Source organism: Pyricularia pennisetigena, chromosome 3 (assembly GCF_004337985.1).
Source record: "Pyricularia pennisetigena strain Br36 chromosome 3, whole genome shotgun sequence".
Classification (NCBI taxonomy): Eukaryota; Fungi; Ascomycota; class Sordariomycetes; order Magnaporthales; family Pyriculariaceae; genus Pyricularia; species Pyricularia pennisetigena.
Window position 1 is genome coordinate 4,489,017 of NC_043742.1, and position 27,022 is coordinate 4,516,038.

The following is a 27,022-nucleotide window of genomic DNA, read 5'->3' on the forward strand; positions in this document are numbered from 1 at the left end:
CAAGGTCTAGGCAGCCTCCAAAATGACCCGCTCACTCTTCCGATGCATCATCAACTGCTCAGGCGATAAATGTCGCCTGGGAGGATGAATCAGTGTCGGTGTGCACGACTTGGTCTCCTGCAGACGCTCATTCTTACCCAGCTTGACTGGGCTCACTTTGGCGGGCGAAGGCATCGGCCTGCCAGGCCTGGTGCCGGCGACGGTCGTCCCGTTCCGGTCCCGCACGACGCTAGTCTGCAAAGGCCTTAGCATTTGCCGCTGCTGTCGCGAGATGCTGATTTGCCTCGCGATGGAGATCTCCACCGCAGCCTTGAGCGCATTGTCAGACTCGTCATCAACAGAAGGCCTCGTGACGTTGGTGGCCACGGAGGAGGTGGATGATGGGGATCGCTTGCGAGTGCTGCTGGCGGTGCTCGAGGATGTGGCGGCCGAGCTTGGCGGGGTTTCCAACTGCCAGCGCGGCTCCACTACTATCGTCGGCTTAGGCTGCTGCACGGCCATTTGCTGGTCACGCTCATAGTCGGAGGCCGGACTGGTGGGGGATTCCAAAGACAAGCTGGACTGGCCCTGTCCAAAGTGCACGGGCCTATCCCTAGCGCTTGGGTGCAGGTACCTTGACGACCCTGCCGAATGGCTGGTTTTGTGTGATGCTTGGCCTCTGCCGAGTGCCGCATTGTCGGCATCAGAACCAGTGCCAAAGCGCTGTCTTGCCGGTGAAGATACGGTCGCAGGTGACGTGTTCGATCGGGTCCTGGGCGACGACAGGGAACGAGAAGATTCAAATCGAGACTCCGGAGTCGGCGGAAAGAGCGTAAAGGCGGGTGACTTTGTCGGAATCGGCTGGGGGGACGTGGCAGCACGTTGTACCGGTCTAATCCTCTCTTCCTCCTCCTTGACGATGCAGTCATTGATGCTCTTGAGTCGGTCGAGAGTTGCCTGTCGCCTCGCGAGGAGAGATGACGAGCTCTGAGGATTCAACAAGCCACTAAACATTACGCTGTATCTCTCCATCTTGACGTCCGGGATTTCCACGTTCAGAAACGGGCCGCCTGTATTAGTGATGGGGATAGGTGGTGGCGGGTTCACAGGCCGCAAGATCTCTGGCCTTGAAATATCTGATCTTGAAATCTCCTGCCTTGAAACCTCTGGGAAGGCATGGGGCTGGTAAGGATGCTCCGTGTCGATCGAGTTAGCAATTGGGATGGGGTTACTGATTTTTCTTCGCGGGCTTCTGGGCGCGGGAGCCATGGGCTCGGTATTGGTTCTGGCGATGAGAGGCTTGTATTTTTGGGCACTGGAACCAGCCGATGTATGACTCCTCATTGGGGTGGTCGGTGACCGCTGACTCTGCAAAGAAGAAGCAGATCTGAGACCCGAAAAGGAGGAACTTTGCGATGGCGAGGGCATCGGCGACTCCTCAACATGCTTTCTCCCAAATAGCCCGAACAGCCTTCGCTTTCCCGTCTTGGTACGTTTCAACGGCGCCGGCGGTTCTGGTTCAGGTTGTGGGGGCAGCCTCGGCTCTGGCTCTGGTCGGACAGCCTCCTGCACCTGGGGTACCTGTGGTCGCCAGCTGTTGGAGAAGTTTGGCGGCGAGTGGCTCGAGGCCTGGGTCGGACTGCCTATAGCCATGCCTATGGGCATTCCTATCCCTATTGGGATCTCGGCGGATCGCAACGATTCTGGTGTCTCCCTTCGGCGAAAGGGGGGCGCAAAGATTGGTGGTGAAGCCCCTCTCGAGCTTATGTCTGGTGTCAACTGGCCCCTATTTGGGATGTGAAAGCCTGGCCTCCAGGCGCTCTGCTGGCGGCCAACCAAATATGAGTCGTCCCTAGATATCCTCCTGGAGTCGATAGCAGCCCTTCCCGTCGCGGGCCTCAAGAACATGTCGTCCCTTGATATCCTCGAGTCCATTGTTGCAAAGTCTGTGCGGAGTGTGGTGGTGGCCTTGCCTGAAGAAATATTCGATAGAGGAGGCATTAGAGAGAGCTTGGCTCTTGATGGTGGGTGAGGGAGTGGACGACTGGCGTAGGCGTGGCGCCCGTCCGAAGAAGCAGCGGGGAAGGGCTTATTATGAACAAGACCAAGAATGGTGTTTTCCAGGGGAGGGCCTGGTTCTACAGCGGAGGGGGGGAGGCCGTGCGTGGACATGGGTGGCGCCGAGGTGTAGATGCCCCTGTTCCCGGTGGCACCCCTATCCTTGTAACGGTTGACGATTCTCAGCATGACAGGCAGTTTGCAGCCTTTTGCCGGCGATCCCGATGCAGCCAGCCAGTGCTGATGACCGACCCTTTGTGCAAAGTGAGGTAAAGCGACAGCGGGAAAACAAGGTTTATGTTGTAGCAGCTGCTGCTATAATCGGTCGAGTCGTGCGCTGCAGTGACTTATTTTCTGCCCGCAGGTTGCATGCTCAATGCACTGCGCCGTGGCCTCTTTTTATTTTTCTGGACGTGACCTGCGTCTGTTAATGGGACGCTTGCTTATTGTCGCCGTTGCGTGCAGCAGCAGTAGCCATAGTTCGGACAGAACAAAGAGACTGATTGGAAGGAATGGATGCTGGTGCGTGGAGCGAGAGTTTTCTGCAGATTAGTAGGGATGCTCTCGCTCTCGTTGTTTCAAAAGGTCCCGGGAGCTTGCACCACCAATTAATTGACTTACTTTGGTCCAAGTGAAAATAATAATAAATACAGTATGGTTATTATTACTCTCAACCTGACTAGAAGATGGGATAATCCAATTCAGGGATTCAGCCACTTCAAGCTGTACGAGAAAAGAAACAAAATAATATTTATACTCGTTCGTATAGTGTCGCCGCAATACACACCAATGTATGTACATGTATTTCGGCAGCAAACATGACGGGGGCTTGGGCGGCGAGATCTTACGTTACATATCATTCATTCATCCTCTTGGCCCTTTGATCCATCCGAGCTGTATGTACAGTAGTAGTGAACAAGCCACTAGCCGCGTGTGCGAGACGTTTTTCTGTGTTGCCCGCCCGGGCCGAGATGACTCTGGATCTGCACATAAACAATTATAGCCTCTTTTCGCCATCCCAGTCCATCGGATTTTGGGAAGAGGGGGGCCATAGTGATTGATTGACCATTTTGCTCGGAGGAAAACCTACGTAAAACTTCCCCCAAAGCACAAAATAGAAACAGCAAAACCCACAAAGCACAAGCCGCGTTTCTTACACGCAATGCTGTCTACAGGACAGTAATGCGAATCGTTCCAGGAGTGGGTAATCTTCAGGAACATGCACTCCGATTTTGCCAGTCTTGTCTGTTTGAGATTCTGGACGGTTATTTTGAGCAGACTGATCAGCATGCCGTATGGATCTGGGGTTTATCTACCATGGTGGTAGGGGTAAAAATCAACACCCTTGTACAGTTGTGGGCAGCGCGCGGGGCTGGGGGGTTTGCTTGTTTTAGTAATATTTCCAACCAGGCTGCGAAGTACCTGTGGGTTGCGATTTTGAAATATTCCCAAAAACAGGGGATTGCTGCGTAATTACGCAGAGTTCAACACTGTGCCGGGGTGTTGGATTTTTCGCCTGACACCATAGTAGTCTCTACTTTTGCCGGGATTCCCGCCAAGGGCTGGGAGGTGCCCTGCCATTGATCTTGTCTGGGGTGCCTGTAATTACTAGCGTACTATTACAACAGCACTTAATGGGCTTGTGGGAACTGGGTAGGTGAAGTCAATCCTCGAGATGTGGGCGACGTGGGATGATGAAGAGGGGCATTCGGTCTCCACCGAAAAGAAAAGAAAAAGAAAAAGAAAAAAATACATTCGGCAACAACCCTGAGTCTTAAGAAGCCCGTGGAGAACGTCACACCACAATGGACGAGGAACCGTTTCAGATTTTCACTTCCTAGCTGACGTACAGATGAGCGCCGAGCTACCTCTGCAAATGGATAGTCTGCAATTCAAAAACGACTCAATTTTGTCAATTGATTCAATCACCTTCGAGATGCTGCAACTCTCGGGGTCAGACATGTGCCTTATCTTCAAATCCAATGTACCTTGCTTTCATCTCTTGTGCCCAGTTAGGAACCTTGCATCAGGGGCACATGTGAATACCTACCTAGTACATACATACATTGATGCACACCCGCAGTTCTGTACATGTACTCTAGGTATTTGGGAGTATAAAACTATAGTGTCCTGACCCAATTGTCCAAATTAGTCCGAAAGTAGCAACATCAATGTACAGTAGTAGTAATATGGATCATCAGAGAATGTCTAGAGAAATGTTTGGTACGGTGTGACTGACAAGTGTACGAACGAGTCAATCTACTGGTCAACACGTTGTAATTAAATACCTTCCTTGCACAAAGCAAAGGCTCAAACCATGAACCTCGTTCTGTTAAATTTACATGTACGCATTTCAGGTGCACCTAGTGGAGTGCTACGATTCTCACAAGAGCCGCCTGCAATGCTACATCGGCGAAAAGATTGATTACTGTGGTAGTGAGTTAGGTACTACGCTCCATGTGGTATCCAATTACAGCCAAGGCTGGGTTCTTCACGAACCGGTTGGGGCAACGTCCCTGCTTGCCCTGGGCAATTAGTTGCCGAGGAAATTTGTTTGACGTTTGATGAGATGCAGATTTATCCTTTGCTAGCAGGGCAACTGGCCAAATCTTAATTCCTTTTTCCTCTAGCACTCCACATTCCTTTTCCAGATGAAGGATGCAACTTGAAGGAGCTGTACAGTACTGTACTTGCTGCATTCCGTTTCGTTGTGCTCGCCGGTTGTGCCGTCAAGGCACCCTACCCTCGCCTGCCTTGGTGGCTAGCTGGTGGGGAAAAGCAAGCAGCGCCAGTCACATCAGGTCCAAATCGGTTCAATTGTCAGCCAAGCCTATGTTGTTCCCTTTTAGGGCTGCTTAGGTGTACTGTACATATCACAGCCCAATGCTACGCGGCTTGTTTTGAGCGGCAAAGCTCATATTTTTCTATTCACTGTCCTTTTTAAGCACTAAGTCAAAATATTGCAACCAAAATCTTGCAAACCGTGCACCTCTTTTTTTTCTTGTTTTTCGTTTCCACTCTCTGCCTTATTCTTTTCTTTCTTCATCTCCCATCTCCCAAAGAACAAACAAGGGGCACCGCATTCGGTACCGGACTCACAATAACCATGCAATTCCGCATGCGCATGGCCAACTTTGTCTCATAGTCGACCCCTAGGTTATGCGATGGACCTGTGTCTCCATCCCGTGATCGCACCGTAGCAGAGTAACAATGAGATCGTCTATACATCAAAAATATTAGATCGGGGAGCCACTAAACCGACAGCAGAAACCTTAGGTCACAAGAACTCCATGATCGTCCGGCCGTTGAACCGTATTAGCTGTCAAACCATTTTGCGGCCGGGCGAAAGAAGCTATCCCATCTTTACTGGACAATGCATTATCAGATTTGGGCTGGAAAACCAAGAAGCGATGACATGACAGGGGACTAGCCTGTGCCGATTATCTGTCAGCATGTTTCATCGTGTTGCGTTGGACCATACAACTAACACTACTGTACAGTACTCCCATAGTACATTACTACCTAGGAGGTGGACCCAGGGATTCGGCTGTCTCATCTCACTGTGGATATTCAGGCACGAATACTTGAGATGCGATACACCGGTGTCGGCTAATGATCGAACAGATTTCCTTACTTCAGGATCTTTGCAGTCATGAACTGGCTGGCGACAAATTGTGATTTATCGGAACTTGACTGACAAGGGTTGCAGTAAAAAATGAACCCGTTGTTCCTAACTGTCAGGCCCGAGCCTTTAACGAGGCCCCGATTTGGTTAATGCCACGCCGGCTCATACGATACGCGATCAGGTAGTGCTCCACCAATAGGCCGCTCCCGCAACCCTGGCATAACCTAACTCAGTGAGAGCCGGTCGTCGACTTTTGTCCCTGGATTCCCTTGTTCCTCTGTATCCTCATGGCTTTCGCATGGTTGTATAAAAATGGACAGAATAATGCAGTTATAACGACGGCGTATCACCCTTCCAAGTTTACGTTTTCCCGCATTATTGACAGAGGTGGCATAACCGACCTCGGATTCTATTTCTTCGAGAAGCATAACCCAGGAAGAGGACCAATTGATCCGGTTGTCTTAGTCCCGGGAATTCTCGCCTGGGATCTTGGTTAACCCAGAGAAGATTCGGTGAAATCCCACACAACTTGACGTTGATTGATTCAATTATTGTGCCGTGACCAGACACTCCAAGGTAGAACTTACCCTGTCGCATTACCACCTGGATGTAATTATCTGCTGTACGGAATGGCATGAGATCTTTGGTGAGGAAGCAGTTGAAGTTGCAAGCCCTTATTCTCGGGGATGGACAAATACATCTTACCTCTGTCGATCCCACGAACGCTTTTGAGGATTGGTTTTACGCTAATGATGATGAATGACCCAACAAACATATTCAATACTCGCAGTGCTCGCACTGCAGTTGGCATTAACTCACCAGGGTCTAAACCATAATCTCTCCATCCCCTGAATAGATCATGAATGGTCAAAATAGCCTACCTACTGATAAACTAGTATCGGCAGTAACCAGCCCGAGGCGCCATCAAACTAAAAGCACTTCACTCTTTCTTCGTCACCATCGTGGACCCCGCTGACGTAATAATCGGCTGACTCATGAGAGCAACTTGACGCGCTTTCGATGGTGGAAAGGAAGTTCGGTTGGAGAGCAAAGTGCCCCGCGCCAACGAGTGAAAGTGTTGACCCGCAGCAACTAACCTCGAACTCATACACCTCACCAAAGCTGTTTTTTACCTTGTGCCATAATCAGCCTCGCTTTCCCCAATCCCGGTGACTGGCTTGAGCATACATTCTTCGATTTCAAAGAAAACCAGAGGCGAACCTTTGTTTCCCACCTCTCTCCATTAGCACAAACTACCCCTCATCAAAAATGTCGTGGCAAGGTAATGCGAAGACGTCGTCCCACAGACCTCATTGCTGCATCCATGCACATCCACCCCTCATATGGAAGTCCTTGGAGCTAATCAAGCGCGCGCTCCGCAGGATACGTTGACCAGAGGTATGCTGCAGCCTAACGACACACACAGCAGACGAACCGAGTCGAGTCGGATATACCGTAACAGAAGTGCAGCATGTATTGACTGATAGCACCTCGATGACAGCCTTGTCGGCTCGGGCCACATCGACAAGGCGGCCATCATTAGCGCCGCCGGAGACAGCACTTGGGCCACATCGGCCGACTTCACGGTATGCGAAACCGGTCATGGATCTTGGACACCATCGGAAGAAACCCACAGATCCGAGCTGACCGCCCATGCGCACAGATCGAGCCCGCCGAGATGAAGACTATTGCAGACATCCTAGACAACAAGGCTGGCGCGCAGGACAAGGCACATTCCGATGGCATCTACATTGCCAAGGAACGCTACGTCGTGGCCAGGATTGACGACAACACCATTTACGCCAGACAGGTATGTATTTGAGATGTTGCGTGTTGGGGAATCAAGGTCGATACTGACGAAGTGCCCATGTCGGGGACGTTAGGGCCGATCCGGTGTCGCCATCGCAAAGACGGCACAGGCCATCCTAATCGGCCACCACAGCGAGGCCACACAGGCCGGGAATGCATCGCAGACTGTCGGCGCCCTAGTGGACTACCTGAAGCCTCTGGGATACTAATCAAGTGCGCCTGGGCAGTAGATTGGCGATGTTTTGAGTTTCAATGGTGTCGATAGTGGCCTCCTAGATACTGGCCAAGAAAACAGGCCTTGAACAGAGACAGCGTCATTGGTACAGGTTCACAACATCCGCGCGGGGAATCCGTCGAGACCAAGGGGAAACTTGCACCTTGATCAGAGAGGTGATGACAGCCGAGCGTTTGGTCGTATTTTTGTTCATTATGTTCCCCCATTTCGCGCTTGCGCTTTCGCTTGCCACACCGTTTGATGCCAGTAAGTCAATATCCAGACAGATGTTCAACACATTTTCAAAGTTACCCAAATCGGTAAGCCAAGATCAAATGAGATGTCCTATATATGAGATGTCGTATAGATATAAATCTGAATTTGCCAAGAATTCGAATCGACCAATGTTGTATTGTCTTATACTCAGCCCCAACTGCACGCAAGCGAAGCCGCTGAATTGAAGACGGATTTTTTTTAAAGAAAAAAAAATTAGAAAGAAAGAGACCCAGTGATATAAGCGAGCAAATTAGTGACGATAAATCAGGGTGGTGGTGTAACCGTGTATTTCGGGTATTTTGTCGCCTAAAACGCCTGAAGAAAGTTAAACGAGTCTATGTGTGTCTTCCCGATGCCCATTCCCAAGCTCCCACAAACGCCAAGTTGCTACTCGGCAGCTATACATATATGCCCACAGGATATCTGCCAGTGCATGCGGGCTGTCTCTAGCGCGCACTTTTGGTCGCCTTATACTGGCAGGTCAGCGTTCCGCCTGCCGAGGCCAATCCTGTCGACTACAAGGCCAATGTAAGGACCTATCACGGGAATTCCCCTTGCAAAGCCGGCTATGGTACCGAGGAAGTCTCCAAACAGTATCACAATACCGTAGAGCTCAACACAGAAGCCTATAAGGGGCCACCTCATGAGGATCATGAAGAGCCCCAGGAAAAAGGCAGCCGTGCCCTTGGCCTTTTGCTTGCGCGCAAAAAAGAGAAGCGTCTTCTGTGGACCGATGATTATCGTCAGGCCGATGAGGAAGAGTATCTGTTTTCAGGGAGGGGTCCCGCAGCGTCAGCCTCTCAAATCGATGGTTTTGGGACGAGGCGGCGGCGAGTTTCGTACGTTTCCCATGGCAAGCCTGATAGGGAGGGAAGAGAAATCGTTAGCCACAGGCAAACCAGAGTCTGGGTATAACAACAAGGGTAAGAAACATACATTGCCCGGTCAAAGAACAGCATGACACCTCCGACCAGGAAGAAGCCTCCTGCACGATGCAAAAGCGTTCGGGTTAGCTGCTGCACCCGGCTCTGGCGCCTGCCGGGACATGACAACGGGTCAGGCGCGGGTCATCGGGGCATACTTGTGCATACCGCCGGAACAGAAGGCAACCCCAATCTCTGCAACAAAATGTTAGCAAACCTGAGCAGAGGAAGCGATGCGCCCCATGTGAGAGGAGCGGGGGTGACACGGGGCACGGATGCGACTTGCTTTGGGAATCTGTTAACCACATTGACGGCATCGTTGAGATAAGGTTGTGAGTTTCCCTAGGTTTGCGCAGTTGGTTGTTCTTGTTCTTTCAAGAAAACAACGTGCGGGTTGGCTGCTCGTAGCCAATGTGGTGCAAAGAGCGTGGAAAAAAGTAAGAATAATAATGGCCAGCCACCAAAAGCTTGACTAGATCTAGGACAGTCGAGAGGTTTGGGGAGCACTTAATCAGTCGTCGCGGAAAAGGATAATGATGCGGCCTGAACACGTCGAAACCCCTGGTTCGTCGCGCAGGGGGCGCTTTGGTCGAGGCCATGGAGGTACAGGGCACTTCTGGCGCACTGTGCATGTGGGCCCAGGCCGTTCCTTTGACCAACTCGTCGCAACGAGGGGGAAAAAAAAAGAAAAAAAAATTCTTACACAGCTCAACAAGTCAGCAAGTTTCATTGCATCAGGAATCTTCTCTTCGACTTGGAGTAACCTCCAAACAAGGCCTCATGATGCAAGCTCTTGGCGATTGATGCAGTCCGAATATCTCGACAGCGCCTCAAGCTCGACATTGCATCGTAGTCTTATTTCATATGGCTGTCATCTGATTTCACTGATTCCCATCCTCGACCTAAAGGATCGGGAGAAACTAGTCACGATCTGGATTTCATTCGGGTTTTCTAGTTAAGGTGCACATCCAATACCTGCACCTGGGTAATGTACCCTTTGTAATCCATCAAGTTGATGGATCCATACATATTTGCCGCGGCGGCCTAGCTTTTAGCTATGGTAACTGAGGGTCGTTTTCTTGCAACGCCTCGGTGGTCTGTCTGATACAGGCATAGAACAGAACTTGATCACGATTAAGCCGGAGCGTCAATTGTCATCCTGTCATCGAAAGGTGACAGGTGTATAGCTGAAGCTTGACTTTGTTGGTCGGACAATGCTCCCGTGAACCCATTCGATAGATAGAGTAGAAAACAAAAACACACATGTTAATGGAACACCCATTGTGTAATTGACCATCCCATGCGCCTTTACTCCTAAACACCAAAAGCCAAAACTTTCGCATTCCTCTTTTATTTGAGCACCGTGTGAGCTCCCCTCGCCTCCAAGAACTGCTCTGCTACTCCCGATGGGAGGCCGCGGATGATGCCAAATACTTCCTTGTTGTGGTACCTCAGCCTCGTCTTTGGGTCGTTGTATGGCGCTGGTAGCCCCGTGATGTCACAGTAGCGCTTCATAGGAGCCATGCTCGGGGCGCTCTCGATGTTGGTGTACGTAGCACTCGGCGCGGAGGGTCCCGGTTGTCCTGAAGCGGCTGATCTAAGATTCTTCTCGAGCACCAGCTTACTCAAGCTCCGGGACGCCTGAGCGAGGTTCGGCTGCAAGCTGGCACCGTTCGCGGCTGGTGTTGACTGGCCGCTGGTGGAAAGGCCGTCGTCGCCGCCTGGCGTGGCTGCGCCGCTATGGTCCTGTGGGGTCGCGTTGACGGAGGCCTCCTTGCGAGAGGCATCGCCGAGAATCGTCTTGATGTTCTTGTTTCGGCGCTGATTAGGCTTCCAAGACGGGTTGCGGAAGGACTTGTGGACTGAGTGATTGTCGAGCTGTTCTATGAGAGCCAGGTGCGCTGCCGCCGCCTCGGCATTGGCTTCTTTGTTGGACATGGCGAGCGCGATTTTGTCGTGTATTTTGTGTGAGGCGGTGTTATTATGAAGACAGACAAGAATAGGGATGAGAAGAGGAAGAAGATAAGGAATTGTCTATAGCATCATTCTGGGAGCAATTGCTCCAAACAGAGCTATCTAGTGCCAAGCAAGATGTAGGAGCTTCTTTCATTACTGGACAGGCAGGTATGGGACTACAACGGAGAACGAACGGCCCAGACCATTGGGGGTGAGTTCCGATAAGCGCTTATCTGCCCCACTTCTGTGGTTCCTGCCGGTATTGCGGGGAGAGGGACAAACCGACTGATCTGGCTGTGCACGCGTGGGACGCGACTTGTACACTACTTGCAGAGACGACATTTGCGACAGACTACCTCTAAGCAAGACGTTTGTCAAGAAACAGAAGTATTGCAAGAATGGTATGCAAGCTCTTTGCTCAAATTGGATGTGCAACTTGACCAATGCTGATTTTGCGCCAGGAGAGCCCTCATGAACACCAACAAAACCTGCTGTTGTCTCGAATCATCACCAATGTGGTAAGAAGCGCCAACGCAGTCCTCATGTGGACTCGCTTCAAGCACATCTCTGTACGCCAGTTTCTAGAAACTGACTCTGTTGTAGGAGAAACTCAATGAGGCGATAGTTGTGATGAACAAGTCGCTTCAGGAGATTAACATTCAGAACATGAATGTTGAGCTCGTTGCGCAAATGTTCAAGAACTACCAATCGAATGTTCTATTTCACCTAGAAGGTCAGTCGCTGTTTATGCTTAACCTGGGCAAATGGAATTGGCTGACAGATTTGTATAGCAACTGAGAATCTAAAGGAACCTTCCTGAAGCAAAGGCATTGTGGCGCATGGGGCCAAGAGGGGTTCGGTTACTACGTAAAGGCACATTGCCAAAATAGACATACAGGTTAAAAATGCGGATATTTATGACTGGCAAACCCGAGCAATTCTCCAATTGTGAAGAAAGCTCTTTTTTATTTATTTATTTATTTTCCCCCCCTCTCTCTCTCTCTCTCTCTCTCTCTCTCTCTCTCTCTCTCTCACTGCGGAAATAGTTCTCAAATATACTTTAAACTCCTACAGCACGCTAGCCTTGAAGACCGTAGTAAAAACTGTCGAATCAAACAGCCAGCTACCCTGCACGAAACAGGTGGAGTAAATCAAGACCAGGTGGGTTCGGTGGATGTCAGGGGTCTGACCTCACCAACGAAGCTCCTGTGAATTGATCGACGAGACCGCGATGCTTTTGCTTTGATTAGTACCTACTGTAAGGTACCTTGCCTAGAATTTAAACCGCAAACGACATGCTGAATCGCGAGTTGATCGCGACATTCTTGACAAACAATCCAGCGTGCCCACCAATTTGATAACGTTACATAATCGCCCGCGACATTTTAATTGTAAATCCTGCTGCATTCGGCATACAACTTGTGACAGGCTGAAGTGCAGTAGCACGACCATGACCGCACAATAGCCCCCGTCAGATTGCCAGCGCCCGTCCTTCCATCATGACGCCCATGGTTCTTGACGACCAACCCTCGGCGGCTGCCCCGCCGCCACCTCTACGGGAGGCATGGAAGCTACTCCCATCGCCAACCATACATACCGTCAAGGAGGCCCGGTTCGAGAAATACCACCCGCCCCAGTCAGATGTCCCGGGGCGCGCAAAAGCCGATGGCGGCCCGGTGGCCATTGTCATAGATAATGGTGAGTGAGGCTCGGTAGCGATCGCGAAGCCTGGTTGGATGTGTCACTGACAGTCGCTACAAACTAGGATCCTCTGCTGTCAGAGCCGGATGGTCAACCGAGAATGACCCGCGCTTGATTGTGCCGCCGATAATGGCAAAGTACCGCGACAGGAAGCTGGGCAAGACTTTTTCGTTTGCCGGCTGGGATTGTTATTCGGATACGACCGCCAAAGGACATATACGAAACGCATTCGAGGCCGGTACCGACATAGTCAGCAACTGGGACGTCATGGAGCACGTATTGGACTACTTGTTCATCAAGCTAGGTCTGAACAACCAAGGGGACTCGATAGACAGGCCCATTGTGATGACGGAAGCCGTTGCCAATCTGCCATATTCACGGAAATGTGAGCCCATCATGCCCCTAGACGCCCATGGCACATCGTTGACGACACGCTGACACGCTGAAAACAACCTACCAGCCATGACTGAAGTTCTGTTCGAATGCTATGGAGTACCATCCGTAGCTTACGGTATAGATTCTCTGTTCTCGTACAGACACAATAAGGGCTCTACCGGCCTGGTTGTCTCATCGTCTTACAGCTCCACTCATCTCATACCCGTGTATAACCAGAAGGCCCTGCTATCGCAAGCGACACGTCTAAACTGGGGCGGGTGGCATGCGGCTGAGTATCTACTAAAACTCATAAAGCTCAAGTATCGCGATTATTTGGGCAACGTCAAAATGAACACGTCCCAGACGGAGCACATGCTCCGTGATTTCTGCTACGTGTCCAAGGACTACGATGAAGAGCTAAAGACATATCTTGATTGGACTGGACTGGAGGACCGTGAGCGCATAGTTCAGTATCCGTTCACAGAGGAGGTAATCGTGCAGAAGACAGAAGAAGAACTGGCGAAAATAGCAGAGAGGAAGAAGGAGAGCGGCCGGAGGTTGCAGGAACAAGCTGCCAAGATGAGATTGGATCGGCTGGTAAAGAAGGAACAGGAGCTCGAGTACTACAAAAAAGTACAGGAAATGCTGGTTGATCAGACCAAGAAAGAGACGAAGCGGATTCTTGACGATGCCGAAGTTAAAGACGAAGCTCATCTCGAACGACTCATAAAGGAACTAGAAAAGACCATCAAGAAGGCGCGGACAAAGGACCTGGGCGGTGAGGTAGAGGATGAGGCCGCCGAAGAGCCCGACTTCTCGCTGCTGGAGGTGCCAGACGAGGAACTCGACGACGCTGGAATAAAAGCAAAGCGGCAACAACGGCTTATGAAGTCCAACCACGAAGCCCGCGCACGTGCCAAGGCCGAAAAGGAGGCTGAAAAGGCACGGATAGCCGAGGAGGCACGACTGGACGAGGAGCGCCGGACCAACAATCTGGAAGAGTGGCTCGCGGACAAGCGCCGGGCGCACCAGGAGGCGGCAGCGCGGGTAAAGGAGCGCGAGATGTTATCCAAGGATATGGGAAACAGGAAGACGCTGGCGTCGGTCATGCGCATGAAGAGCATCGCCAACCTGGCCTCTGACACGCCCACGGGCTCGGGCACGTCGCGGAAGCGGAGGCGCGGTGGAGATGACGACGACTTTGGAGCAAACGATGCAGACTGGGGCGTGTACCGCGACATCGCTGTCAACAAGGAAGACGGCAGCGACGACGAGGACAGCGAGGAGAAGGATGAGGCGCAGCTCACGGCCCTCGAGCAGGAGCTGCTGCAGTACGACCCGCTCTTCACATACGAACACACGCGCGAGGCCCAGAACGACTGGAGCAAGAAGCTGGAGCACGCCTGGACCCGCGGCCCACGGCCCTTCGACTCAGAGTCGCCCGCTGAGCGCCACCAGATCCACCTCAACGTCGAGCGCATCCGCGTGCCCGAGGTGCTCTTCCAGCCGACGGCCATCGCAGGCATCGATCAGGCCGGCATTGTTGAGATTGCTGGTGACATACTCACGCAACGCCTTGCCGGCCTCTCGGGGATACAGCGGGATGATTTCCTCAAGGACATCTTCCTGACGGGAGGACTGACCCTGCTCGAAAATTTCGATGAGCGTCTCAAGACAGGCCTGCAAGCCCTCTTGCCGGCTGGTGCATTGCTTGCTACTCGCCGAGCACGCGACCCGGTGTTGGATGCTTGGCGGGGCGCCGCTGGGTGGGCTGGCACTGACGCATGGAAGTCTGCCGCTATCACAAAGGAAGAGTATCAGGAGCGCGGACCCGAGTACATCAAGGTAAGCAGACCATCCATCCATCCATCCATATACTCTGGGTGTCTGATTTTTCGTTTTTAAAGAGCTAACTGGCTAATGCTCGCGCTTAGGAGCACGACATGGGCAACGCCTTCTCTTGAAAGTGCGACTGATCACATATTCTCCGAGTTTCTTGTGTGCTGCTAAATAATGACAAATAGAATATTGGGCACAAAAAGATATGACAGCCAAAACTAGAATACTTCATGTATACTATGAATGTTAACAACGCCCTTGCCTCCAACACATTATCCTTTAAAACGCCTCCCATCATTTAGTGAAGTGCTGTAACGTAGCCGAACTAATACTAAAGTCGACATATAACAGTTGTGGGCCTCTAAAAGTGGCTCATTTTCCGCGAGTAGAAATCGATCATAGGCACGAAACCTGTTTACATGCTGGCTGTAGGCACCGTCTCTCCGTGTAATTGGCGCGAAAGTTCCTCGGCCGTTCGCGCGTCATCATCGGCGGGCGGAGGTTTGATGTATGCAGGAGTCGACTCTGGGGGATTCTCTTCGGTTCGTCCCAGGTTGGCAACAGCCTGTGCAACTTGTTCCAGAGCTGTGCCGGCGCCCGGAAGCGGTTCGCTGGGCGGGGCTGCCTCTTGGGGGTTGGGAGACATCATGGGCGCGGGCGGAGCGGTTGCGGGCAAGCTCGGAGGTGGTGGAGCCGTATTGTGGGCCGCTGCTGGGCCTTCTTGTGAATGTTGTTCCAAGGTGAGCCCTGGTGGAGGCGGAGGACAATCGCCTTGTGTCGTCATAAGATGCGTTTGCAGCTGTACAACATAGCCCCTTAAAAGGTAGTTTTGTTCTTGCAGTGACCTGAGCGTTGCTTCAAAGCCCTCGTGCTCTTGCACCTGTTGCTCCAGCTTTTTGATATAACCTTCTTTGCGCTGACGGAAAGCTCTCTACAGCTCGGGGTTGTACAGTCAGCACTGTCAGACAACAGCCAATAAAACCGTAGCTTCAGCGCGCCGGTCCGATGATCACGCTCAAGCATCCCACGACCACTCCTGTGGCATGACACCAACCGGCGGTGGCCAATACAAAGAAATGGGATAGATGATTTACTAACCTGTGCAGCCCGATTCTGGGCAGCGCGCTTGGATTGTGACAATTCGCGTTTATTGGACTTCCTGGCGTCACCCATGTGATCCCCCATATCCGGAGGAGGACCTGGTAGTAGTTGTGCACCTGCGGTAGCATGCGGCTGATGCTGTGCATTTGGTACGGTGCCCGATGGCGCACCAGTGGGTGGTGCGGGAACAACAGAAGTCATCATATTTGCAGCTTGAAGGTAGCCCGAGGGGGACCGCAGCTCGGGATGAATACGCGATTCTGTGCCGTTGTTCTGTGCGTGGGGTGCTAACACTGGGTAGTGGTTGTATCCATGTGATGATGCCTGGTGCGTCACTGCAGCTGAATCCTGCGGAGCACCGTTTGCAACGGGCAGGGCTGCAGAGGCCTCTTCAGTTGAAGCAGGAAAGTTGTCTCTCTCGACAGGCTCTGCACCAGAAATTTTGTTAGTGTTTTACCGAGAGAGAGTTCTTGAGTATTTTCTTGTGATAGCATAGCCAAGCTTTGGTAATCCAACAACCCTGTAGAGATATAGAAACGAGCAGAACAAGGTGAAATGACTCGGATGCCAACCCGTAGAAAAAAAACAAAAATACTGTGTCTAGCAACACACCCGGGTACGATGAGCAGCAAGCAGGACTGGATCGTGGGAGAGGGTGATGTTATGAATGGTCCTATTGAAAGCCAATTTGGCTAGACGTAGGAGAAGCCGTTGAAAGATGAGGCAGGAAAACTAATCAGGAGAAAGCTCATACACAACGATTCAAGCAGCTTTGCTTCCCAGCTATTTTGAATTCCGAGCTGTGTAGCGATGATGCGGCGGCGTTGGATGCAAGCTTGCTGGCAAGGGCAGCAGCGTCTCTCGTGATTTATACAAAGATTGTGGTATAAGCAGAAATGCTGGAGGCGCAAGAGTGCTGCTAGCACTGTGGTGATGAAGCCAACGGGATCTGCGGAGGCTTCTCTGAATATAGTCGCTGGCTTAGTCGCACATGCGTTGCTCTTAAACAATCAATGAAGGGCTCGGGCCAACAATGACTGAGTTTAAGCACTTGTGTGACAGAATGGAGAGAAAGAGGATTCAAGGGCCAAACAGTCACGATCTCTTCAAGCAAACAATACGGCGACTTTTGAGATAAGTGACCTTTTGAGAAAAGCGAGTGAGAGATGGAGGAGGATGAGCTAAGCCGGTGCTTTGGGGATGGTCTGGATGCGGTATTATGTAAGAATGAGCGAGCAGGTGGCTGGGCGAATGGGGGGATGAGTTTGTTTGGTCTTGAAACCCGATTGAAGGTAAGTGAGGTAAGGTAGGTAAGTAGATGACAGGGGGTTATCGGGCCCGGCTTTCTGGCGTTGCGCAATCCCGACAGGCGCACAGGCTGCACAACTCCCAAGGTACCTTAGGCTATGATTTTCGCCGATGAGCCTGAGTGATTTGAACCGAATGCTAGGTTGTGGTGTGGTGTGGTGCTGCCTTCTGCTTGTACTTCCCTGTATCCGGGCCTTGGCCTTGGAGACCTGATTATTAAGCTGACATGGAAGACGCGCAAGACCATCCATTTCAACCTGACAGGCGACGGATGGACGTGCGGCTTGCTTGCCGACATGATCAATCAGGTCCTCGGCCCAGAGCCACACACCCACACATGAGCAGTGCGTGTGCGTGGGAGGTGGAAGAACCCGTGCTGGGCGGGAAGGTAACGAAATGACAAGGACAAGAAGGATACTAAGGGAACATTTGATGATGCAAAAGGGAAAAGAAGAAAGAGAAAAAAAAAAAAAAAAGCTTGAGTCTGTATGGACTGCACTCAAACCTATTCCCTAGATCATGCCTTGGACATCTTGGGATGGTCACTCACCATTGTTGTTAGCGTTGGTGGTGCTTTGCATCTTTGTAATGTTTCGCGCTCTGAGTCAGCAAGCACCAGGTCGAGCCTTGGGGCTGAAGTCTGGTCTGGTTGAGCGCAAGCCGAGCAAGATACCGATGAATGTCGTTGGCTTTGGGCGTGGCCGAACAAGAAGAGCAAAGGAAAATCAAAGAAATTTCACAATTCAAAGGTTGCGCTTGACCCCAGATGCCCTCGATTCCACTAGCGATCAAGACAGCAAATTCTCGCTCTCATGCTCCTGAATATTCCAGACAAGGCTTGACGAAAGGGAGGCCGGATGGGACGGTGGTTGATGATTAATCAATGAATCCCGTTGGGATAAGGTGATGTCCTGTCGATGGTGGGCGGGCGCGAACTTGCTGACAGAGAAATTAATCGATGGATCGGCCGAACGTTTCTGTGAGTGCGGGGCCTGCACGCGTACGGAGGAATATGGTTGGCGGACGTAACCAGGTGGGGCGATTATGTCCTGACACTGCCAGTACAGCCAGCGGATCATCTGACTGCCTGCCTGCGTGCTTTTGAAGGTTGCAGGATAACTCCATCATTGGGTATATTCGTGTCGAATAACCTTCATTCTTCAACTGGGAGATGTTTTTTCATCGGCAGGCCAGATTCACAGGCATGTAATTTTGGTTTTGTTTTAATGTTCGATTTACTATCTAATTGAACTGAAATCGGCAAGGTCCGAACCGAGGATTTCTTGGATGAGTTAAAAACGGAAATTTGCAGCGAAACGGGAAACGTCGGCTGATTGTACACAACACACACCATCTTTTTTTTTTTTTTTTTTTTTTTTTTTTTTTTTTTTTCATGTTTCGCGCTTAAAGAGAGCCGCCCTCAAGATAGACGTTAACATGCCCCCTAACATGAGGCTATTTGGCGGTAGTATTCGTCAGCTCAACTCAAACTTTCCAAACACGAGCAGGCTGCCAAACAGACCTGCACGCTTCTACTTGGCCATGTCGCGTCCTAACTTTGCACCTGGATCTGATGTCGCGGCTCTGGAAGCCGCGATAAGTCCTTTGCTGACCCCTGGCCGCTGGCAATTGACCCCAGATGGCGAAGGATTAGAGCGAACCTTCAAGTTTAAGACTTTTTCCAAGACTTGGGTACGCAGCTGTCGTGGTGGTAGTTTGACTACACAAGCGTTTATTAAGCCAAGCTTTACTGACTAGATGATGCATTGCAGGATTTCATGACAGCCGTCTCGCTCCAATGCAAAATCAAGAATCACCACCCCGAATGGTCAAATGTATGCTGCCGTCAACATTTCTCCTGTAATCAAATACCCCACTGACTAAAATTAAAGGTGTACAACACAACGTTCATCCGCTGGACGACTCACAGTCCAAAGGGGCTGTCGGCCAAAGATGTTGACTTGGCCGCCATCTGTGATTCGTTGGCAAACGACTTTGGAGAGGTTGAGCAAACCCCAGACGAGGACAATTCAATGTGTAAGATGCGGGACCTGACATCAACAGTTACAACGAATTCTGGAGATTGCTGTGTACCAAAGCCGAGCAAATAGTAACATAGCTGCTCGGGCTGAGAATTACATCCACTATACACTCGCGCCATGTAAGATAACTTGTTCTAGTCATAATATCAATCTATTATTATAAAGATATATTTTGCCGTAGGATAAGCGCTGGGGCGCCACCCAATATGTACTTCTGAAACTAACAAACACAAAACACACCGAGCACCACGACCTGAGCAGGCCTTCCAAGAATCTAATAATCTCTAAGCCAGAATTTGGAACAGTTACCACTTCTTTAAGTTGGTTAAGAGATACAGAGGTCGAGTGGTGGTTAAGAGCTCCTGATAGAGCGCGACACCACATCCGAGACCGTTCTATGGGAAACTATGGTAACAAAGTTACCAACTACTGGGCCTTCTTAGCCTTGAGGGCTGCAAGCTTCTTCTCTCGCCTCTTCTTTGCGGGCTCGTCGCCGGCCTCAGTGTCGAAAACCCAGTCCCACCATCTGAAGCTGGATGCGTAGTTGCCGATGAAGCGCTCGTGGTGCAGATCGTGGAAATCGGCGCCTCCCCAGAAGGGCAAGAACTTGCGCAAGCTCCAAGGGAAATCGTAGCCGCTGTGAGCGTCGATGGCTTGGAAGAGCCGGAGAACAATCCACAGGTACATGGTGAAAAGGTGCAGGTCACCCGTGATGGATGTCCAAACAATTGGAGTCCCGACAACGCCAAAACCGAGAAGCATCACTTCGATAGGAGAGGCGTACTCGGCGGCGAGACCAAAGGGTGCTGAATAGGTGTGGTGCAACTTGTGGATATTTTTGTATAGAGGACCGTAGTGGAGGGCGCGGTGGAACATGTAGTGCCACAGATCTTCAATCACAAAGAAGATGGCAATCTGCATGGCGATCTTCCAGGCCGGAGGGAACGGCACGCCGTGGTCGAGGCCGAAGTATGTAGCCAGAGGGTGGAATACCCAAATTTGGGGGAGCTCAACGGTAAAGTGGCCCAGCAGGACGAGCATAGTGCAGTCCCATTGTTCTTTGGCCGTCGGGATCTTTTGGTTTTGGATCTTCCATTGCCTGAAGTATGGTATGGCATCGATAATGATCCAGGGCAGGGACCGGCCGAAGTAGACAATCTCGTGCATGGCGAAGCTCATTATGCCTGTGGCAAGAGTGTCATTCTGCCACCACAGATACCACGCCTACCAAAACAATGACAACCCCATTCGTCAGCTCCAGTTCAGATGATTCCAAAACAAAAAAAACCCCCAAGAAGCAGCCGGTCTACTTACAGCCCAAAGGCGCTCCAAGACGTTGAGTTGCACATGGTACTTGGAGACCTCTTCGAAGACATCAAAGTAGCCGTGGCTACTGTTCAGGGCAGTAGCCCCCGCCGCAATGGTGGCGTTTTTGCTGTGTGCAAGCAACTCATTGTCAGATGCCTTGCTGTTTGTGTTTGTGTTTGTGAACTTCACCGGCACAGTTCATGTAATCGGCGGAGGAAGCGGGAAAGGCGTTGGGGCAGAAGACATACAAAGCTTCCATAGCGGCGCCAAATCCAACTCGAGCGGGGAGATGGCCAAAATGTTGAACTCGCACAGATGGTTGTTGTTGTTGTTGTTGTTTAGGTCACAATGACAGGTGAGTGATGGTTAAGTTTGGGAGAAATCTAGGTGCATATGGCAGCCACGGAGTGGTTAAAGGTCCAACTTAAGGGGTGAGTTTTTAAGTTTCGATTTTTTAAGATGGATGGCAATCTTGCGAGCCCCTGGACTTGAGAAAATCGCACCTTTGATATTGGGTGGGCTCAGAGTTCCCGAATAAGAGCGGCCAATGATAACCGTTGTTGCCTCATGGGTCGATTTGGCTTGATCTCTTTCCGACTTCCGGCCCACCCTTTCTTTGCCCTGCAGCCCCACTTTCAACCAATTTGCTGGTTGATGTTGACGGAGTGGCGGTACTTACCGTGTCCGCACTGTGAATTAGCGACCGCCAGTTCAGAGGGAGCGTTGGAATGTCGGACTGTGTTTTGTTGCCATCCCAATGCTAGAAATGCAATAATTAGCCGACTAATTACTACTGCAAGCATGTCTTGGCTTGCATCCACTCTCTCGTGACTGTCAAGAAATCTAAATAGATTGCTGTCAGAGGAGTTTTTTAATCTCCATTTGCAGCAACTCGTGGTGAAAAATTTCACATATTCTTTGTTTTAAAAGTTTAAAAAAGAAAGAAAAAATTCTAAGTACAGTGAGGGAGGGAGAAAAGGGTTACACTCAATCCAGCAGCTGAAGGCTGTCTCAATCCACCAATCCGTCCCCGCCTCAATTCGTACTTTCCCGTAGTTCGGAGCAACCTCGCTAATAAACGGGCGGAAGTGGCCCGCTGAATCGAAGATTCGCGTGAAATTTTGAGCACCAGGTTTTTATTTTCTTTCCTCTTTCAGTTCCCTCTTGCCCGCTGCGGAACAATCGCCAGGTAGAGACGACCGAAGGAGCATGGAAGAGTGGTAAATAAAAACTGCTTGTTTGCACACAACATTTTTAAGAGCTTTTTTTTTTGTGTCTTTATTTTAAGCTGTCTTTTTGGATTGCAAACGTGCATCGCGCAAATTCGCAGTTGCTAGCACAGCAATTTTATCCTACTACTTGTTCCACTTGGCCACCTCAAGTCACCCTACCCTGTTTTCTTTTTATTACCTACTCTGGACCCAGTCCGAACACGAAAACGAATTGGCCGAAGGTTGCGTGCCAGTCTCCTGAGCCCACGCGCGGTAAATGCATATCGGATAGTGTCTTCGGTCAACACCTCGATATAATGCACCCAGTCTAGATACAAACTCATCATGTCTTTTGTTGAAGAGTAAGCGCCTTTTTTTTTCTCTCTTTGAAATGGTCCACATCTCGATGAGATGACGTCAACGTTGGCCTCGTGGTGTTCTATAACAGGTTTACCAAAAAATGATACTATACTAACCCTGAAGTTGCGGTTCCACGTTTTAGTCGAGTTCGTCTACTTGACAGCCAAATAGACCGCATTTGCTTATCACCTCTACTCACCCAGGATCGGGTTCTGGATGGTGAAAATGGCCCAGACGACGACGAATCCTACGACAAGACATTCAATGTAGAGGGATTCTCGTCAGCTGAGATTACAGAGAAGTTATGGATTGTAAAGGCACTGTCCTCGTCCTCGTCTTCTCAAGCTCTCCTCGGTTCCCAGAGGATACAAAGTCTTTTGGTACAGTCGGGGCTGGTCGATTCATATGGCCAGTCTGATGCTTTCGAGACCAAAAGTTCTCAACAGACAGAAATTGAGTGGCTGCTCATCAGCAAGGCCACTCTCCAAGTGTACGGTCTCTTGTTCAACACCTTGCTGGACCAGATAATACCATTGAGCAACGACATTTGGTATTGGGACTCTGTCTTGAGCTCATATACATACAGCAGTCTATTCACTATCCAGACAGCACCGCTACGATTCTGGGCCTGGGCCAAGGAGATTGCCGTCGATACTCAAATTCGACTTCGCCGCCTTCAAACTTCGCCTTTAGGGGTCCTTGCGGCTGAAGGGCCTCAGGCTTCGTTGTCGCAGCGGTGGGCTAGATTTTATGGCATAGTGCGTGAGAGCATTGTGACACGATCCCTAGCAAATGTTCAACGCAGGGTAATGTCACCCATTGCCCTGTGCCGCACTCATGCCAAGCAGAGACAGGCCCAGCTTAGGAAGCTGCGAGATATGACTGCCAGTGGCCTGGGTGTGCTCATTGATGAAGCTTTGAGTTTCGGGGCTGACGAGGATCTGAGGAGTGCCTCCAACGACGCTAATATTGAATGGAAGGGTTTCGTGGAGCGGAGTGTTGCGTTAATGGATCTGATTGTCAGGGAGGTGCTGACCCTAGAAACAGACGTCAGCGACTTTGAGCATCGGGTGTTCCGTGGTGTCGAGGATGACCCTGAATTATCCATACATGCAGAAGATGTGGCCGGAGCGCAGAAGCCCGCGATTCTTGCCCAGAGACTGATGAGCATCCTGCAGAACAGCTTGCCAAACCATGTCGCCACTACCAATGAATTGGTCAAAGAGCACGGACGACCGCCCCGATTGGTCCGATACTGGCTCCCAGCCACGGCACTTCTCCTGTCCTCGTCCACGATACTCAAGGTGCTTGTGAATCGACAGGAGGATGTGCTGCAGTGGATCGCGGATCTTGGGGCTACAATGCGAGACTTCTGGTTCAATTGGGTAATTGAACCGACGCGCAAGGTTGTTGGCACCATCAGGCACGACAGCAACAGCGAGATAGCCATTATGAGCCGCGACAGCCTAAGAGCCGACCGTGACAGCCTCGAACGAATGGTGGTAGAGTTTGCACTTGAGAGACCCGAGCTGGCTGGCGCCACTTCGGCCCTGAACGAATCCCAGGTTTCCGACTTGCGGGCCAAGATCCGTGAGGGCGATGTGACGCCAGTGCTCAAAGCCTACGAGAGTGAGCTGAAGCGGCCGTTCGTGGGCGCCATCCGTGGAGACCTGCTTCGCTCCCTGCTCATACAGGTTCAAAAGACCAAGGTCGACTTGGAGACAGCAATCAGCGGGATCGACGCGCTTCTCAAAAGCCAAGAGCTGGTATTTGGGTTTGTCGGGCTTACTCCAGGCATTTTGGTTACCTACTTTGGGTTCCAATATCTTCGTACGCTCCTGAGCGGAAGGAAGGGCACACGACGCGGCGAGCGTGCGGTTCGAGCCGTGAGGGTGCTTCGTAATATTCACCGCATCTTTTCCGATGCCATTTCGAGCCCATCACAGGACAACCTGCTTCCATATAAAGACTACGGCTTGCTTGTCTGTGAGGTTCACGTCCTGCGAAAGTTAGTGAGTGGTGTTCTGCCTGCCGACGTGGAGAGGGAATTCCTGGAAGACCTTGAGGACGTGGTGAATGTCAAAGGTATCACTGCACAAATGCGGGCCTTTGATCGTATCCGCTGGGCCTACAGGCGGTGGCTGTGATCTTTTGGTTTTCAGAGGCGCAGTACGTTTTATCAGTGAGGAATAATTACAAAGGAGCTTATTTGGGCGAGTGATTTGATAATGCCAGGGAAAGCGAGGCGTCTAGCATATACGGGTCATAAGAATAGTCTGTAGGCAGCCCAAAAAGAAAAAAAAAATCAGGCTTTGATCACGATATGTTTTCAGCCAGACCAAAAATGAAATAAAGAAATGAAATTTCCTCGCAAATTTGTTGCAGAGGATACAGGTGAAGTATGACTGAATGTAGGTTGGCTAGCAGCTCGATGTCTAACTCAGGTAACTTTGCTTGCTCACATACTTCTTGCAGTACGTGACATGGGAAATTCCAATTGCAGGTATATTTTAGTTACTTTCTATGACAACAGGGGCAACGACTGCATTGTCGAGTGACGGACCATTGTGCATAATCGTTACAATCATGATTTTTTTTTCTTTTTTATATTGTCGCATCCAAGTCTGTTGTTGCAACTACAATTCGTACGTTAAATCCAACGCCTGGTTACTTGATCTTGGGCTTGGCTGGCGTGGGTGGCCGCCAGACTGAAGAAGCCCCAGTCTACCGGGAAAAGATGACTGACCAGACCTGCCTAGTCTGAATTAGCGCGTCTCTCCACATGTACCTCCCAATAAAGTGTTACCCTGACTAGGTACCTACCTGCCCGCAGGGTGCGTCGCAAACCGCCAATGAATTGGCGGATCCAAGCCTAGACGAGTCCAAGAAGCCCAGAACGCGGCGCCGCCCACCGCCTTCCACCTTTACCTCCATTCAGGTTGACCTCATTGCGGTTACTTTCAAGGCTCACATACCAGGTACATACAAGCCTCAGCCATCGCAATCTGCAGGCGACAACTGACAAGACCCTTTATTTCTGCCAGCCCGAGGTCTGAGCAGCAACCAAGTCCCACAGCATCCCGTTCGACAAAACAATAGCAGAGCATCAGTACCTACGTCCCAGGTTAGGCACATTAACTGACCGGTTATTATTGGCGCTGCCGTTTCGACTGAAGTCATCGACAACCGAGTGTGCCACCCCCTCGTTGGCTCCAGGCCCGTTCGTCTGGTCCATTTCAAAAATACCTACCACTCGGCCATAATCATTCTCCACGTTCTGACGAGCAAAACTCAACTTCATTTCTACGAGCCACGATCAAGCGACCCAATACATAGCCAGAAGGAGCCATACGATTGCAGCGGGGGAGGATTCCATTTAATTTAAGAAGGCGGAGCTGAGCACGCTGCTCCAAACGCAGCAATATGGCCAACAGGAATTACGATGTACTCGTATGTAACTTGACGTGAAGTGGCCGGCGCGCTGTGTTCGGCCCACATATCCCGCGATGACGAGTTTCGACTAACGGAGGAAACGCTCTGCAACCAAAACAGATCAAGCTGCTTCTCATAGGCGACTCAGGCGTGGGTAAATCCTGCTGCCTCCTGCGGTTCAGCGAAGACTCTTTCACGCCGTCATTCATCACCACAATCGGCATCGACTTCAAGATCCGCACAATCGAACTTGACGGCAAACGGGTCAAGCTGCAGATATGGGACACTGCCGGCCAGGAACGTTTCCGCACCATCACGACCGCATATTATCGCGGAGCCATGGGTATCCTGCTAGTCTACGACGTCACCGACGAGAGGTCCTTTAACAGTAAGCTCAGTTTCTTGCCCGGCTTCTTTCACTGCATATGCCTCGCGCCTTGTTTCTTGTTTTTTTTTTTTTTTTTTCTTTTCATGCTGTCTGTTACCATGGGCCCTCTTTTGCTGACCACTAGGACCTTTCCAACATAGACATTCGCACGTGGTTTGCAAATGTCGAACAGCACGCTAGCGAGGGTGTCAACAAGATCCTGATTGGAAACAAATGCGACTGGGAGGAGAAACGGGCCGTGTCAACAGAGCAAGGTCAAGCGTTGGCCGACGAACTCGGCATCCCATTCCTTGAAGTCTCGGCTAAGGGCAACATCAACATCGACAAGGCATTCTACAGCTTAGCATCCGACATCAAGAAGCGCACCATCGATACGCAAAAAGACTTCCAAAACCCCGGTTCCGTCAACGTTAACGCCGGCGCACAAGGCAGTTCCGCAGGCAGCATGGGCGGGAAGTGCTGCTAGAGGACGATGGAGAATCCAGAAATGCGATGGTGCATCTGCGATGATCATCGACGACTTTTTTTTTTCTTTGCCCATGAAGAAATGATGGGGGAAGATTTTTTGATTCCGACATTGACTCGGCTTCATCCAAGCATATTCAGCCGGTCACTGATAGGCGCAATGCCCATGGGTGAGGCTCCTTGCGGGGGATATCCTCGGAGATATTCGATCGATGCTTTAACGAAAGCAAACATGAGCACGGAAGGGAGGTCCTGTTGGTCACGCCAGCTAGAGATATACACAAATGTGCAAGAGGGAGGCAGGGCTGTCGCATTTTTTCTTTCTTTCTACAGCATATATGCAGTGTTGACTCTTTCATTTCCTCTTGCCGGTTTCACGAGCGGCTTTCCTCAATGGGCCGAGTCCTCCATCATGGATGTTTTGTCTTTGCCATGAACGCGAGGAGAAGCTAGCTAGGTTGGGGTGACTGGTAAAGAATGTTGCAAATATTTGGCCGCGGAGTTTGGGTTGACTTGATAGTTCTTTGCTAGTATTACATTGCCTTTGATTGAGTACCATAGACATCTTTTTCTATCTCTACCATGTGGCTACTTTAATAATCTCCAAGAAAGATAACTTCTTTTGCTACGAGACGCCGGCTCCCGCTTGCGA

At 50.8% G+C, this 27,022-nt stretch overlaps 12 protein-coding genes across 12 annotated transcripts; 6 read left to right on the forward strand and 6 right to left on the reverse strand.

Moving 5' to 3' along the window:
• Positions 1–6: 6 nt before the first annotated feature.
• On the reverse strand, positions 7–2,226 carry PpBr36_02953 (uncharacterized protein; the record flags this gene model as incomplete). Its single annotated transcript, XM_029890130.1, has 1 exon — positions 7–2,226. One exon carries the CDS (start codon positions 2,224–2,226, stop codon positions 7–9), a length of 2,220 nt encoding a protein of 739 aa, XP_029754068.1.
• A 4,705-nt stretch (positions 2,227–6,931) lies between these two features.
• On the forward strand, positions 6,932–7,680 carry PpBr36_02954 (uncharacterized protein; the record flags this gene model as incomplete). The annotated part of the gene is made up of 5 exons (XM_029890131.1): positions 6,932–6,944; positions 7,045–7,060; positions 7,164–7,248; positions 7,326–7,472; positions 7,546–7,680. The coding sequence occupies 5 exons, from the start codon at positions 6,932–6,934 to the stop codon at positions 7,678–7,680; spliced, it is 396 nt and encodes a 131-aa protein (XP_029754073.1).
• A 749-nt stretch (positions 7,681–8,429) lies between these two features.
• Positions 8,430–9,201, reverse strand: PpBr36_02955 (uncharacterized protein; the record flags this gene model as incomplete). The annotated part of the gene is made up of 4 exons (XM_029890132.1): positions 8,430–8,726; positions 8,805–8,820; positions 8,898–8,946; positions 9,102–9,201. The coding sequence occupies 4 exons, from the start codon at positions 9,199–9,201 to the stop codon at positions 8,430–8,432; spliced, it is 462 nt and encodes a 153-aa protein (XP_029754074.1).
• Positions 9,202–10,234: 1,033 nt separating this feature from the next.
• PpBr36_02956 (uncharacterized protein) lies at positions 10,235–10,822 on the reverse strand (the record flags this gene model as incomplete). The annotated part of the gene is made up of 1 exon (XM_029890133.1): positions 10,235–10,822. One exon carries the CDS (start codon positions 10,820–10,822, stop codon positions 10,235–10,237), a length of 588 nt encoding a protein of 195 aa, XP_029754071.1.
• A 461-nt stretch (positions 10,823–11,283) lies between these two features.
• On the forward strand, positions 11,284–11,638 carry PpBr36_02957 (uncharacterized protein; the record flags this gene model as incomplete). Its single annotated transcript, XM_029890134.1, has 2 exons — positions 11,284–11,358; positions 11,444–11,638. The coding sequence occupies 2 exons, from the start codon at positions 11,284–11,286 to the stop codon at positions 11,636–11,638; spliced, it is 270 nt and encodes an 89-aa protein (XP_029754072.1).
• A 701-nt stretch (positions 11,639–12,339) lies between these two features.
• PpBr36_02958 (uncharacterized protein) lies at positions 12,340–14,880 on the forward strand (the record flags this gene model as incomplete). The annotated part of the gene is made up of 4 exons (XM_029890135.1): positions 12,340–12,538; positions 12,606–12,926; positions 13,002–14,761; positions 14,851–14,880. 4 exons carry the CDS (start codon positions 12,340–12,342, stop codon positions 14,878–14,880), a joined length of 2,310 nt encoding a protein of 769 aa, XP_029754065.1.
• A 290-nt stretch (positions 14,881–15,170) lies between these two features.
• On the reverse strand, positions 15,171–17,745 carry PpBr36_02959 (uncharacterized protein; the record flags this gene model as incomplete). The annotated part of the gene is made up of 3 exons (XM_029890136.1): positions 15,171–15,686; positions 15,854–16,284; positions 17,715–17,745. 3 exons carry the CDS (start codon positions 17,743–17,745, stop codon positions 15,171–15,173), a joined length of 978 nt encoding a protein of 325 aa, XP_029754066.1.
• An 838-nt stretch (positions 17,746–18,583) lies between these two features.
• PpBr36_02960 (uncharacterized protein) lies at positions 18,584–19,275 on the forward strand (the record flags this gene model as incomplete). The annotated part of the gene is made up of 3 exons (XM_029890137.1): positions 18,584–18,856; positions 18,937–18,999; positions 19,057–19,275. The coding sequence occupies exons 1-3, from the start codon at positions 18,602–18,604 to the stop codon at positions 19,273–19,275; spliced, it is 537 nt and encodes a 178-aa protein (XP_029753152.1). The 5' UTR covers positions 18,584–18,601.
• Positions 19,276–19,632: 357 nt separating this feature from the next.
• PpBr36_02961 (uncharacterized protein) lies at positions 19,633–20,673 on the reverse strand (the record flags this gene model as incomplete). The annotated part of the gene is made up of 2 exons (XM_029890138.1): positions 19,633–20,430; positions 20,521–20,673. Coding segments are annotated over 2 exons (951 nt in total), but the record flags the coding sequence as incomplete, so codon positions are not given.
• A 994-nt stretch (positions 20,674–21,667) lies between these two features.
• On the reverse strand, positions 21,668–21,766 carry PpBr36_02962 (uncharacterized protein; the record flags this gene model as incomplete). The annotated part of the gene is made up of 1 exon (XM_029890139.1): positions 21,668–21,766. The coding sequence occupies one exon, from the start codon at positions 21,764–21,766 to the stop codon at positions 21,668–21,670; it is 99 nt and encodes a 32-aa protein (XP_029753150.1).
• Positions 21,767–22,070: 304 nt separating this feature from the next.
• On the forward strand, positions 22,071–24,232 carry PpBr36_02963 (uncharacterized protein; the record flags this gene model as incomplete). Its single annotated transcript, XM_029890140.1, has 2 exons — positions 22,071–22,087; positions 22,228–24,232. The coding sequence occupies 2 exons, from the start codon at positions 22,071–22,073 to the stop codon at positions 24,230–24,232; spliced, it is 2,022 nt and encodes a 673-aa protein (XP_029753149.1).
• A 1,276-nt stretch (positions 24,233–25,508) lies between these two features.
• Positions 25,509–26,371, forward strand: PpBr36_02964 (uncharacterized protein; the record flags this gene model as incomplete). The annotated part of the gene is made up of 3 exons (XM_029890141.1): positions 25,509–25,535; positions 25,638–25,905; positions 26,046–26,371. The coding sequence occupies 3 exons, from the start codon at positions 25,509–25,511 to the stop codon at positions 26,369–26,371; spliced, it is 621 nt and encodes a 206-aa protein (XP_029753148.1).
• Positions 26,372–27,022: the final 651 nt, after the last annotated feature.